Source organism: Monodelphis domestica, chromosome 4, assembly GCF_027887165.1.
Source record: "Monodelphis domestica isolate mMonDom1 chromosome 4, mMonDom1.pri, whole genome shotgun sequence".
In the NCBI taxonomy this organism is placed as follows: Eukaryota; Metazoa; Chordata; class Mammalia; order Didelphimorphia; family Didelphidae; genus Monodelphis; species Monodelphis domestica.
The window spans coordinates 447,268,000-447,281,854 of NC_077230.1; the positions used below are offsets into that span (position 1 = coordinate 447,268,000).

General features: G+C 39.0%; 1 protein-coding gene across 2 annotated transcripts in view; it reads left to right on the forward strand.

Moving 5' to 3' along the window:
• The window catches only part of LOC100029091 (zinc finger protein 260-like), a 28,370-nt gene extending 14,688 nt beyond the window's left edge, over positions 1-13,682 (forward strand). For both annotated transcript variants that reach the window (XM_007492594.3, XM_007492593.3), the window contains 4 exons: positions 342-436; positions 3,996-4,122; positions 4,695-4,778; positions 8,197-13,682. In XM_007492594.3, the coding sequence (XP_007492656.2) occupies positions 342-436; positions 3,996-4,122; positions 4,695-4,778; positions 8,197-10,121 (2,231 nt within the window). In that variant the 3' untranslated portion in view covers positions 10,122-13,682. The remainder of the gene's footprint in view (positions 1-341; positions 437-3,995; positions 4,123-4,694; positions 4,779-8,196) is intronic.
• The last annotated feature ends 173 nt before the right edge of the window (positions 13,683-13,855 follow it).

Below are 13,855 nucleotides of genomic sequence, written 5' to 3' on the forward strand. Positions count from 1 at the left end.
ATCCCTTGGAGCCTGCTGTGATCACAGGAATATAATCAAGGTCCTGGGAACTAATGTCCTTCTCTCTAATTATAGATTAGGATTTCAGGTCTGTAAATAAAATTGAATTTGTTTAGCACCCTCCCCTTCCATTTTAGAATCAATATGACATATTGGTTCCAAATCAATAAAGGCTATTGAGGATGAGGTAATGGGGGTTGTTAAGTGATTTACCCAGGGTAAATCCCTCGCCCCTGTCTCCAGGGGAGTCACAGCCAGCCTATGTGTAAGGATTTGTGGTCTGGTGAGTCTATGAGGAGCAAGAGGATCATTCCCCTTATGATCCCTTTTTCTATTCTCAGCTCCATATCCTCAAGACCACCACAAGCAAGAAGATAAAAAGAAAAAAGGTCATAAGAGAAGAGCAGCTGCTGCCATCCAGTTGGCCAGAATTCAGGTGAGTGGGGCTTATTTTCTCTCTTGCTCTTCCCAAGGCATCATTCTGGGCATCGTTCTTGCTTTCCTCTGTCTCTGCTCTTGGCCAAAGTAAGTTTCATCCAGAGCCCTAAGCTACCATTATTCTCCCCCAGAAGACTTGGCTCGAAAATTCTCAGGGTTCCTCAACTATTAGAGCTAGGCAGGCCATGAAAGGTCTTCAAGGCCCCTCTCATTGGACACATGAAGACCCTGAGAGGCACCTAGGAGGCTCCAAGCAAGCCCTTGGCTCTCCCAGTGGTGCCCTTTGAAGGTGAGACTTTTGGAAGACGATACAATGGGCGAACCATCCCAGAGGATACAGTTCTAGACACTCTTCTTACTTTCCATCATCTCTGTGTTTTATATATACAAAAATATCCACTGACAGAGGGGCCAAGGTAGGTGGATCCACAGTTGGGGAATCAGGACCACAACCATTAGAGGCATCTAGATGGCCCATAAGAGCAGAATTGGGAAGACCCAAGCTCAAATCCTGCCTCAGATACATCATCCAGTAATATAAAGACAAATTACAGTGTATAGATAAAGTTAAATTGCATAGGACCCCCCATTAAAAGAGGAGTGGTCTTCTGAACATCTCTTCTCAGGGCAGGTGACCAGAGAAGGTCTTTTTTTAATTAAGAAAGTATATTCTACAAAGTGATGATCAATTCCATATATGGTAAAATCCAAGGTCACTTCTGGTAACCTCAAAACCAACTGAGATGTCATCCCCTCTGGACACCTTCCAGGACACTGGACACATGCACACAGCTCCTCTTGCCAAGGCATTTCAGGGGGTTTTCTTTGTGATTTTGACTCCCACTGTGCTTATTGATGACTGATTCTCATGTATAATTGTCCAATTAATTCATAATTGGGATGGATTGTAATTTAGTATTATAATATTTGCCCTCTAAGAGGATTGATTACATGCAGAAGTTATAGATGCAAAGGTATTACTAAAACAATGAATATTTCCTAATTAAAATAGCTTAACTCAGTTATCTTTTACAAAGATTGATTTGTAGGCAGGGACGGCAGAAGCACTCAGGCTGATTCTGCAATACTACTGCTGGAGAAGGAGCCCGAGCGAGTCAAAAACAGGGAAAGGGCTATTTTTCACTTGAGTTTTTTGGCATTTTTATTTGGAGACTTTGGTTTTATAGGAGGATTCTCTTACAACAGTGACCACTATGGAAGTATGTTTTGCATGATAATACGTGTATAACCCAGATCAAATTGCTTACCATCTCCCAAAGGGGAGAGGGAAGGAGTCGATTTGAATCTTATTGTTTCAGAAAACAGATGCTGAAAATTGTTATTACACATAACTGGGAAACAAAATATTTTTGAAAAATAAAACAGGGAAAAGAGAGATCTGTCCTAAGAGATGCTGTGAAGGCTGAAACAGCAAGATCAGGCAACTGATTAGATGTGGGATGCGGAAGAGGATGGAGTCCAGGATAAAGTGAAGTTACACACCTTGGGATTTGGAGGGATGGGTTTATTTTGTTTATTTTTTGTTTGTTCTTTAAGGATGAGGGAAACTTGGGCATAAAGGTAGTAAGAGAAGGACCCAGTCAATGGGGAGAGATTGAAGATCAGAGCAGGGGGCAAAATAGGGGATATAGTGCATGGACAAAGATGGAAGGGGCTTTGCACTAGCTGGCCCACATGATGGAAAGTTTGCAGTATACTCCTTTACCTCCCCCTCCTAGAACCCATAGTCCCCGCCATGGCTCCCCCAAATGCCACCTTTCATCAGGCCTTTCCTGATTTCTCCAGTTTTTTTCTCTCCCCCTTGCGTAACCCCCACGCCATTATTTCCAATAATTTTATCTAGCTCTTGGATCTTAGTCATCAGGGAGCATGGTATATTCTCACATCTCTCCCTGTCCTCCTTCCAGGAGAAAGTAAGCTCCTTAAGGCAAGAACTGTCCCTCTTTTGAACCCATATGTTCAGTGCCTGACATATAGCCAGTGCTTTATGAGTATCTTATCATTGAGTTGTTGGTGAGAATCAGAGCCAAAAGAGCGGCACCCTCATCATTGGTCCCTTCCCCTTTGAAGGATGGAAGAAGTTGTTGGCTGCTCAACTTTGACAAAGAAGGAGCTTCTTTCTGGCAGGCATCCAGGTGGCTCACTTGCCTTCTTTTGGCAAAAAGCCTTCTCTGTGGTGGCCCCCAGAGTTCTTCCTTTTCACAATGGTGCAACCTATTTTTTCTCCCTCCCACCTCTTGACTTATCCAAGGATCTCCTTTGCCTTTTCAGCATCATTTTCTCCTTTGTTTTCCTATTAAAACCCTACTTCCATCTTCCAAAACTTCATTCTCTAAGCTAATCAAGAGGGTACATGAAGAGCCATTGGGGTACTTGACTCTTTCTTCTAGGAGAGAGAGAGAGAGAGAGAGAGAGAGAGAGAGAGAGAGAGAGAGAGAGAGAGAGAGAGAGAGAGAGAGAGAGAGAGAGAGAGAGAGAGAGAGAGAGAATAAGAGAGAGAAAGAGAGAGAGAGAGAATAAGAGAGAGAGAGAATAAGAGAGAGAGAGAAAGAGAGAGAGAGAGAATAAGAGAGAGAGACAGAGAGACAGAGAGACAGAGAGATCAGGCATTCAGCTCTGGCAGGAACTCAAACAAAGCAGACTCCATGCAAGTCATCGTCAGGTTCTACCTGCTAACGATGAGATTCTCAGTCTTCTTCTCTTCCATCATATTGGTAGATCTGGAAGATGATTTTTGAGACTCGACCACTCTTGTTAACTTCCTTTCTCAGCCTTGGAGTAACCGTGCCCCAGACAGGATTGCCACAAAGGGTTCCGTTTTCAGCAGAAGCATTGACACCTCCCCAATCCCTAGTCTCTACAAATCAGGGCACAAGTTACATTTGGTTGCCCATCTAGACTTGAGAAGGTCTCCATAATGCAGATTAAATTGTAAAATGTGTGCATAATTTTTTCCCAGAGAGCCTGGTGGTTAAACATTTACCAGCCCTCCCCAGTTTTGCTCTATAAACATTGCTTGACCTTAGCAGGAGTGCAGTAGAAAGGAGTAGTCAGTCCTCACCTGGCTTCTCTATGGAATAATAAGAACTGGAATTTGGACAGCACCTATGAGGTCTACAGAAATGGTTTGCATCCATTATCTCCACTGAGCCTTACAACACCCCTGGCAAGTATAGTGAGTGTTTTTTAATTAAAGCTACTGAACAAATCCTACTTGTAGTTGAATATGGTTGCTAGTGCCTCTTTGTTATAAGCCATATCTTGTCTCTGTTCATTCCGTATTTCGGAGGCTTCCATGGGGCACTTGTTTTCCTTGGGCATATTTTGGGAGATGAACAGTAAGGCGAAGCTCACTCGGTAAAATAAAGCTCTCGTCACACTGGCCCAAAGGGATGCCCCTTATCGACGTGTTCTCAATGACTTCTTGACGTGGATAACTCAGAAGCCCTCCTCACTGGTGGGATGCTTCCCTCTCCCTCCTGACGATTGTCTCCACCGAGGCTCCCAAGAGATCAGGAATGTGCTCCATGTTTCAGGGACTGGTGACCTTCAAAGATGTGTCTGTGGACTTCTCCCGATCCGAGTGGAAACACCTCGTACCTGCCCAGAAGGCTCTGTACCGGGATGTGATGCTGGAGAACTATAAGAACCTGGTGTCGCTGGGTAAGATCAGCTTTCTCCTGGGATTCTGGAATTTCTGTCCTACTTTCTCCTCGTTTCCTAAGGGCTGGGGTTGGGGACTGAGGGAGAGGGAGAAGGGCTGAGTCTTGGCTTTGTGTGCAGGGTGAATCAAGAATCTATATAATGGAGGTCAGTAGAGGCAGGAGGTCCTGGGTTCCAATTTGACCTCTGATGCTTCCTAGCTGTGTGATCCTGGACAAGTCACTCTTTGCCTAGCCTTTACCACTCTTTTTACCTCGGAACTAATATATAGTATTGCTTCTGAGATGGAAGATAACGGTTCAAAAAGAAACAAAGAAACTTTAAAATTCCCCCGTCTCAGGAGAGTGGGTTAAAATGAACCAGTTTTCCTTCAGCCCCAATCAACTTGGTGACCCATCCCCTCTCCCCAACCCCATTTTCTGGGAATATACTCTGGAGTTTTCTTCAGGTCTGGTCCTTTGTGTAGCTCCTTGGAGCTTCCTGTTGTGCCCTCAAGTCCTCATTTTACTACAGAAAAATAAAAGACAGGCTCTCTTTCTCTATAACCTTTCTACTGATTTCCCTGCTAACAGGGCTTCAAACTATTAAGCCAGATGTGATCTCCCGGCTGGAGCAAGGGGAAGTACCATGGATTCCAACAAGCCATGTCCCAAAAGGTGGGTGAATGAGTGAGAACAGGCAAGCACTTTGCATATTCCTTCACCCAGCAATATCATTGAGTTAGAACCCAAAAAGATCAAAGGAAAAGGACCTGTTTGTACACAAATATTGATTGTAGCTCTTTTCATGGTGGCAAGAATTGGAAATTGATGATTGATCACCTGGTTTAATGGGGATACAACTGGGGATCTAGACTCTTAAGTGAACACTATCGCAAATATTAATAATATGGAAATAGGTCTGGATCAATGACACGTGTAAAACCCAGTGGAATTGCTCATTGGCTATGGGAGGAGGGGAGGGAAAGAACATGAATCATGGAACCATGGGGAAAATATTCTAAATTAATTAAATAAATAAATATTTAAAAAAGAATTGGAAATTGAGGGGATGCCCATCTATTGGGACAAGTTGTATTCATATATGATGGTGATGGAATACTGCTGTTCTGTAAAAAACGTTTGTGGGGAGGTTTCAGAAAAACCAGAAGAGCTATATGAGCTGATGCAAAGTAAAGTGAGTAGAATCCAGAGATCTTTGTACAGAGTAACGGCAGTGTTATAATGATGAATGACTATGAAAGACTTAGCTATTCTGATCAATACAGCAATCCTAGAAAATTCCAAAGAACTCATGCTGTCCACCTCCAGAGAGAGAACTGATGAACTCTATCTATTTTGGACAAGGCTCCTAAAATGGATAATGGGGGATGCTATTTAGTTTTACCTAGATTTTAACATAACATAGCATTTGATGAAGTATCTAGGTGGTGGTCCAATCAAGTGGGCAAAGGGCTGATTGAAAGACCAAAATCCACGAGAGTCTCTCCCTCTGACTTCCCTGACAAAATCCTATTCTTCATCCCCATCATGACCCTTCAGTTCTCTCCCAGATCATTTCCCCAACACTAATGACTTTGTCCTTTTTCCCATCTTGATTCCTGGATGAACCAATTAAAATCTACACTGTCTTTGTCCCTTGAATTCCTAGTAGAGAAGGAGAGATGGAAGATTAGAAATGGGAGGATGCTTTCATATAAAATCTGCACTCAGATTATTGGGTTAGGGTAATATCCTGCAAATGCCTTCTTAAAGAGTTTTGAAATTGTCATATAACATGAGAAAAGGAGGGCCTTAATTGGGAGCTGGAAAATGCTATGATGGAATGGACATCACAGGAAGAAAAATCTGGCATCTGAGTGCAGAGGAAGGGAATAATCTTGGGCAGGGTACTAGTTTGTTCCCTGGTTCAAAATGATGGCCAGATTTCTTTCTTTTTTTGTTCCATTTTATGACACTTCATCCAGAGTATCTTCAGTTTGCTTCAGTAAACAGTTATTAGGTGCTTACTATGTCCCAGGCATTGTGCTAAGTGCCTCTTATATATAATATATATATTATTATATATATATGTATATATATATAATAATATATATATATATAATATATATATTATATAATAAAGAGAGCCTCTAGCCTTGAGGAGCTCACAATCTAATAGGTCTTTAATATCCAGAATAAATCTATTTCCTCATTCGGTAAATGTAGACATTTTCCCCAACATAGCAAATGATGATTTGTTAATAATATCTACAAGTACTTGCAGGAAGCAGGAAATTAATTCATTTATTCCCAGACACTTAGATGCTGCTGCTACTATCTGCTCATGTATGTAACTTTTCTTAAAAATGTGTTTAATTAATTAATTTAGAATATTTTTCCATGGTTACATGATTTACGTTCTTTTCCTTCCTCTCCTCCCTCCTCCATACCTCCTTCCCCCTCCCATAGCCAATAAACAGTTCCACTGGGTTTTACATGTTTCATTGATCAAGACCTATTTCCATATTATTAATATTTGCAATTGTTAAATTTAAATCAAAGTCCAATAATTCCACGTATTATGTTTTATAAGATTTATTAGTAATCCCTTGAAAGTAGAAGAAATAAAAAATAGAAGTACAGAGTTTAAGTATGACCATGTGAGCAAACTTTTCCTGCCAAGCTCTCCCCCCACCACAGCCTCCACAGCCTCATTCTGGGAAGAAGAGAGAGAGGAGCTACACCCACACCTTTATCTTGAAAGTGTAAGCATATAACGTGAGAATGAAAATGGGAAGCTGGGAAAGAGAGTTCTGGGGAGAAAATTCTAATCACACACAATAGAGTGATCATTTAAAGTCTATATCCCCAATCATATCCCCATTGACCCATGTGATCAAGCAAATGTTTTTCTTCTGTGTTTCTACTCCCACAGTTCTTTCTCTGGATTTGGATAGCATTCTTTCTCATAAGTCCCTCAGAATTGTCCTGTATTGTTGCATTGCTGCTAGTAGAGAAGTCCATTACATTGGATTGTGCCACAGTGTATCAGTTGCTGTGTACAATGTTCCCCTGGTTCTGCTCCTTTCACTCTGCATCAATTCCTGGTGGTCTTTCCAGTTCACATGGAATTCCTCCAGTTCATCATTCCTTTCAGCACAATAGTATTCCATCACCAACAGGTGCCACAATTTGTTCAGCCATTCCCCAATTGAAGGGCATCCCCTCATTTTCCAATTTTTGCCACCACAAAGAGCGTAGCTATGAATATTCTTGTACAGGTGTTTTCCTTTATTATCTCTGGGGTACAAACCCAGCAGTGCTATGGCTGGATCAAAGGGCAGACAGTCTTTTTACCCTTTATACCCTTATACCCTTTGGGCATAGTTCCAAATTGCTTTCCAGAATGGTTGGATCAATTCACAACTCCACCAGCAATGCATTAGTGTCCCAATTTTGCCCCATCCCCTCCAACATTTATTAATTTCCTTTGCTGTCATATTGGCCAACCTGCTAGGTTTGAGGTGGTACCTCAGAGTTGTTTTAATTTGTATTTCTCTAATTATAAGAGATTTAGAACACTTTTTCATGTGCTTATTTATAGTTTTGATTTCTTTATCTGAAAATAATGGCTTGATTTTTTGTACAAATGATTTAGCTCCTTATAAATCTGAGTGATTAGGTCTTTGTCAGAGGTTTTTGTTATAAAGATTTTTTTCTCAATTTGTTGCTTCCCTTCTAATTTTGGTTTTGTTTGTACAAAAACTTTAATTTAATATAATCAAAATTATTCATTTTATATTTTGTGATATTCTCTGTCTCTTGCTTGACCTTAAATTATTTCCTTTCCCATAGCTCTGATAGGTATACTAGTCTATGTTCACCCAATTTACTTATAGTTTCCTTCTTTATATTTAGGTCATTTACCCATTCTGAATTTATCTTGGTATAGGATATGTAATCCTTCTAATGTTTATCCAGATTGAGCAGCATTTTCCTTAATGAAAGAGATAGATAATACATATACTATGAAGCATTTCCCTTAGCCCACCATAACAAGTAGATATTCATGCTGTTTTTGAATTTTTTTCAGATTCCTCTCATCACAAGACTATCAGTAGAACCAAAAAGTCAGCTCCAAAGCAGGATCTCTCTGTGAGAGAATCCTCTAAGAAAAGAGTGACAAAAGATGACTCGCAAAAGGATTCAAAGCTTAGGAAAGTTTCAGGAGGCAATAGCAAAGCAGAGATTAAGAAAGAAAAGCCAGGAAAACAATCCAAGAATGAAGCACTTAGTCACCAACAAAAGCACCAAGCACCAAAAATCACCAATGAGTCAAAGGCCCATAAATGCAATACATTTGACAGAAAATGCAGCCCAGTTTCAATACCTACTTCACGGCAGTCAGTTCCTACAGCAACAAGTGTCCATAAATGTCATATAGCTAGAGAAAGCTTCTTCAAACAGCTTTCTGAACTAATTAAACATAGCAAAATCTCATTTGGGAAAAATATTTGTAAGTATAATAACAATAAGCAACCTTTTGGTAGCCACACAGAATCTACTAAAAAGCCTGAAAAACGTAATGAAGAGAAACTTGGTAAAGATAAATGTGGGAAGGACAACATGCCCAGGAAACCCCATACTGAACATCAGAAAAGTCACACTAAAAATAAACGCAATAGATGTAACGAATGTGGGAAAACCTTCACACGAAGCACAGGACTTTCTGAACACAAGAAAATTCATAGTGGAGAGAAACCCTTTGTGTGTGATCAGTGTGGGAGAGCCTTCACAGCAAAGGGAAGACTTAATGAACATCAGAAAGTTCACACAGGAAAGAAGCCTTATAAATGTCATGAATGTGGGAAAGCCTTTGCTATAAGAGGGCGGCTTAACGAACACCAGAAAGTTCATACAGGAGAGAAGCCCTATGAGTGTAATGAATGTGGAAAGGCTTTCATCCAGAAGGGTACACTTCTTGAACATCAGAATGTCCACACTGGAGAGAAACCCTATGAATGTAAACAGTGTGGGAAAGCCTTCAGACAGAGGGGACAACTTTATGAACATCAAAAAATTCATACTGGAGAGAAACCTTATAAATGTAATGAATGTGGGAAAGCTTTCTTAGGAAAGGGACGACTCACAGATCATAAGAAAATCCATTTAAGAGAGAAACCCCACACATGTAGTGAATGTGGGAAAGGCTTCGTCCAAAGGTCACACCTTTTTGACCATCAAAAAATTCATACAGGAGAGAAACCTTATAAATGTAATCACTGTGGGAAAGCTTTTATAAAGAAGGCACTACTCATTGGGCATCAGAAAATTCACACTGGAGTGAAACCTTATGAATGTGAATATTGTGGAAAAGCCTTCACACTGAAAGCACGACTGAATGAGCATCTGAAAATTCATACTGGAGAGAGACCTTATGAATGTGATCAGTGTGGGAAAGGCTTCATAGTGAAGGCACGACTTATTGAGCATCTGAAAATTCATACTGGAGAAAAACCTTTTAAGTGTGCTGAATGTGGGAAATCCTTCACACAGAGTGGACAACTTACTGAACATCAGAAAATTCATTCTGGATTAAAGCCTTTCAAATGTAATCACTGTGGGAAAGCCTTCACACATAAAGGACGACTTGGTGAACATCAGAAAATTCATACTGGAGAGAAACCCTTTGAATGTAGTCAGTGTGGCAAAGCCTTCACACAGAGTGGACAACTTAATGAACATAAGAAAATTCATACTGGAGAGAAACCCTTTGAATGTAGTCAGTGTGGCAAAGCCTTTACTCGAAAGGAAAGACTTAGTGAACATCAAAGAATTCATACTGGAGTGATACCCTATGAATGTAGTGAATGTGGGAAAGCCTTTACACGGAAGGAAAGACTAAGTGAACATCAGCGAATTCATACTGGAGCAAAACCCTTTGAATGTAGTGAATGTGGAAAAACCTTCAGTCGTAGGACATCCCTTTTCTATCACCAGAAGACTCATCGTAAATAAAAACGTTACTAATGTGAGAAAATCTTTGGCCATAGGATATCCCATGTCATCAGAGAAGTCTTACTAAAAAAAAAAAAAGGCCTAAGTATAATGAATGTGGGAGATCCCTCAAAACTTAAGAAACATAAAATAAGTTGTAACAGAGAATCTATGAATTAAGACATATGAAATATAATTTTATCATCAAAGAATTCACACTGAAAAGAAACCAAATGGATATAATGGATATGGTAAAGCATTTAGCAACAATTCAAACCTTAAGAGCCATCAAAAAAACTATAATGAAAAGAAATCTATGAATACAGTAAATGAAAGTCATTGGCAACAACTTTAGTGGTAGAAATTATCTGTGAATTCATCCATTCATACAAAAAACGAGTGCTATGAATATGTGATACCCTTCAAACAAATGATGGCTTATTAAATATTAGAAAATTCATGCTGGAGAAAAACCCTATAGACATAATGGTTTCCTAATTTTGTGCTACTCTTGCAACCCTGGTATGAATCCAATTAGAACATAATGAGTAGTTTTTTCAGTATATAGTTACAGCCTCTGTTAAATGTTATTTAATTATTTTGCATCAATATAGTACTTTTTATTTTTCTTTCTCTGCTTAATCCCTTCCTGGTTTGGGTATCAGAACCATTTTTGCTTCATAAAATGAGATTGTTAGAGTGCCTTCTTTATTATTGAGAAAAGTTTTTTAATTGCTCCTTAATTTTTCTTAGAATTTATCTACTATCCATTTGAACCAAGAATTTTCATTTGGTATGTCATTTATGGCTCATTCACCTTCACTTTGTAGGACTGAGTTATCTGGAGTCTCTTTTTTGTTTGTTTTGGTAATGTGATTAATTTATATTTCTGTAGGTGATCCATTTTAATTCTTGATTTTTCCAGCATATTTATTATGTTTGGTTGTTTATGATAATGTTTTATCTGTTCATTATAAATTCACATTGGTTATTCTCATTTTGAACATTTGATTTTCCTCTCTTTTTTGTCAATATATTTAATGGCTTAATTGCTAATATTTGTTCTGATTTGTGATTTCATTAGTATGGGAAACTCCCAATATAAAAACTCTTTCTACCACTGCAAATCAGCAAACTTTCTGTAGATTACAATCTTCAAGTGGCTTAGAGTCTTGAAGAGGTTACATTTCTTGTCCAAGATCATATAAACAGTGTGTACCAGGAGGCAAATGTTGAACCCAGCTCTTCCTGCTCCAGCCTTTTGTTCTAGCTGCATTTTTGGTTCTGTTATTTTTCTTTCATTGGAAAACATCTCTAATTACTTTAGTGCATTCTCATGTGGCATTAAAATTGAGACCTTTCATCATCTTGGTTGTTTTCCTCTACATATTATATTATTTCTTCCTCTTTGCACAGTTACTTACTTTTTAGCATTATTGTAAACCTCTAATACTAATCATTTTTTCTGTATCATCATACATGGCTATTCATTTCTACACTTTTTAGTGTAAGAGTTGTGTCTGGGCACTTTTCTTACTCTTTCCTCTTCTGTCTTCAGATGAACCTCCTTGGTATCAGATAAAGATTTCCCCAAAAATATGTTCTTGAAGACCCTGGTATTAGTCCTTACTAGATGCAGTCAGTCTTTCATTTCTGCATCTTGAATCATGATATCAAAAGTCAAACTCCATTGCTGATCATTGTCTATAGTCTCCTTTCTCTACCATAGCAGTCTTCATTTGGAAGTAGCAAAGGAAAAGGAAAAAAATAATAAAGTAAAAAAACCACAACAAAACCCTTCTCCCCATAGTACATTTCAACAAATAACTTAGTAAAACCATACATTTATTAAGGGCCTACATGGACCAAAAGGTAAACAAATAAATATTTGATGCAAGTTCTATACTCAAAGAGGCTATAATCTAATGGGGGAAGGTTGGGTATTTACCAATAACAATGAAAGAGGGCAAATGAGAGGTCTAGACAAAGTATTAAGAGAGCTTGAAGGAGAGATCACTTTCACCCTAATGACAAAGAACAATCAAAGAAGGCTTCACTAGGGGGTAACTAGGTAGTGCAGTTGATAATGTGCTGAGCCCCAAAGGCAGGAAGACTTAAATTTAAATCTTGCCTTAAGACACCATCTGTGTTACCTTGGACAAGTCACTCAACTTGTCTGCCTCAGTTTCCTCAACTGTAAAATGGGGATCATAATAGCACCTACCTCACAGGGTTGTTGTGAGGTTCATATAAAATAATATTTGTAAAGTACTTTGCAAACCTTAAAATATGATATAAGTTCTAGTTGTCATGTTTCATAGAGGAGGAGGTATCTGAATTGAGCCTTGAAGAAAAGTGGTACTTAAAGAGTTGGACATCAGTGGGGACAAGGAACAAGTTCATTCCCTGGACGAGAATCAAGTCATGAAGATGCAAAAGTACAAAATGAGAATGGGGCCTGAAACTTAATTCAGCTTGGTGGGGATATAAGGTGCAAAAAGGGGGACAGGATGAAATAGGACTGGACGAGCAGGTTAGAACCTGATTGTAAGTTACCTTGAATACCAGAATCAACAATTCAGCAAATAGTGGGCAATCACTGAAAGCTTTTGAGTAGAAGTCAGATCACCTCTGTCTTTATTATTTATGCAACAAGGTAGACAATTACTTGGTGAAGAAGTAGCCAAGAATCAGGATGACCAGTTGGGAAGTGACTAGAGTTTTCTAAAAAGGAGAGCAGCCACCTGAGATGCGACAGATTATTGGCACAGTGGAAAGAGAATGGCTTTGGTGATTCCCATGCAGCTTCTCAACCAGAAGGCTGGAGAATAGGAATCCAAGCCACTTGGACTCATTACTGTGCAATAGTTGCAAGAGCAGATTGTAGAGTTCAAAGAAGATGCTCTGACAGAGATGGCAAAGGAATCAAGTTCTACAATGAGGTCACTTGGGCAGAACTTGTCAGCAGCTGTGTTGTAGGAGATGGTTATTGAGGTGGATATTGACATAATCACAATTAATTTGTGTTTTAAATTTTTCTTATGAATTTAAATATCAACAAAATATTTCAATAGCTAAAAAAGATAATCCTATATGAAACTGTGTATTCCTACGTATACTTTGTTTATCATGAGCTCTGTAGAATTTCTGATAATGATGGAAGAGAAAAATGGAAAAAAATTAGAGGAACATTCAGGTATTTCATCAGGAAAAGAAGGGCTAACTGGTACAGCAAAACCTGATCATATAGTACCAAACCTTAGAAAGAAGTGAATACTGTGATGAAAGGCTCCAAGAAGCAAATGTGGACCATGTTGGTCAAGTAAATCATGAAGAATTTCTACGACAATGGCAACAAAATGAAGACATTGTAAGGAACATGCTAAATTTCTTGTATGGAATTGTTTATTTGTCTTTTCTCTGTGAGTTATCTGTAAAAGGTTCCCCCCATCTAAATTCAAAATAATGTGTATATGTAGTAATTAAGACTTTGTTCCTCAGTTGTCTCCTTTCTTCTTGTTACTGTCACTGACTTGATATCTTATTTGGGAAAACTGGTCAAGTAAATGTTGCTTTGGCTTACTCTGCCTTTGTTAAAGCCCTTCTGTACAGCCTAACTTAGATGGAGTCATCTGAATAATACCCTTATTTCTTTTCCAAGGTAATGAGTCAAGAAGCATTTATTAAGGAGGCAAGTAGGTAGCTAAGTGGATTGAGAAAGTTTGGCTGAGACTGGAGGTCCTGAGTTCAAATCT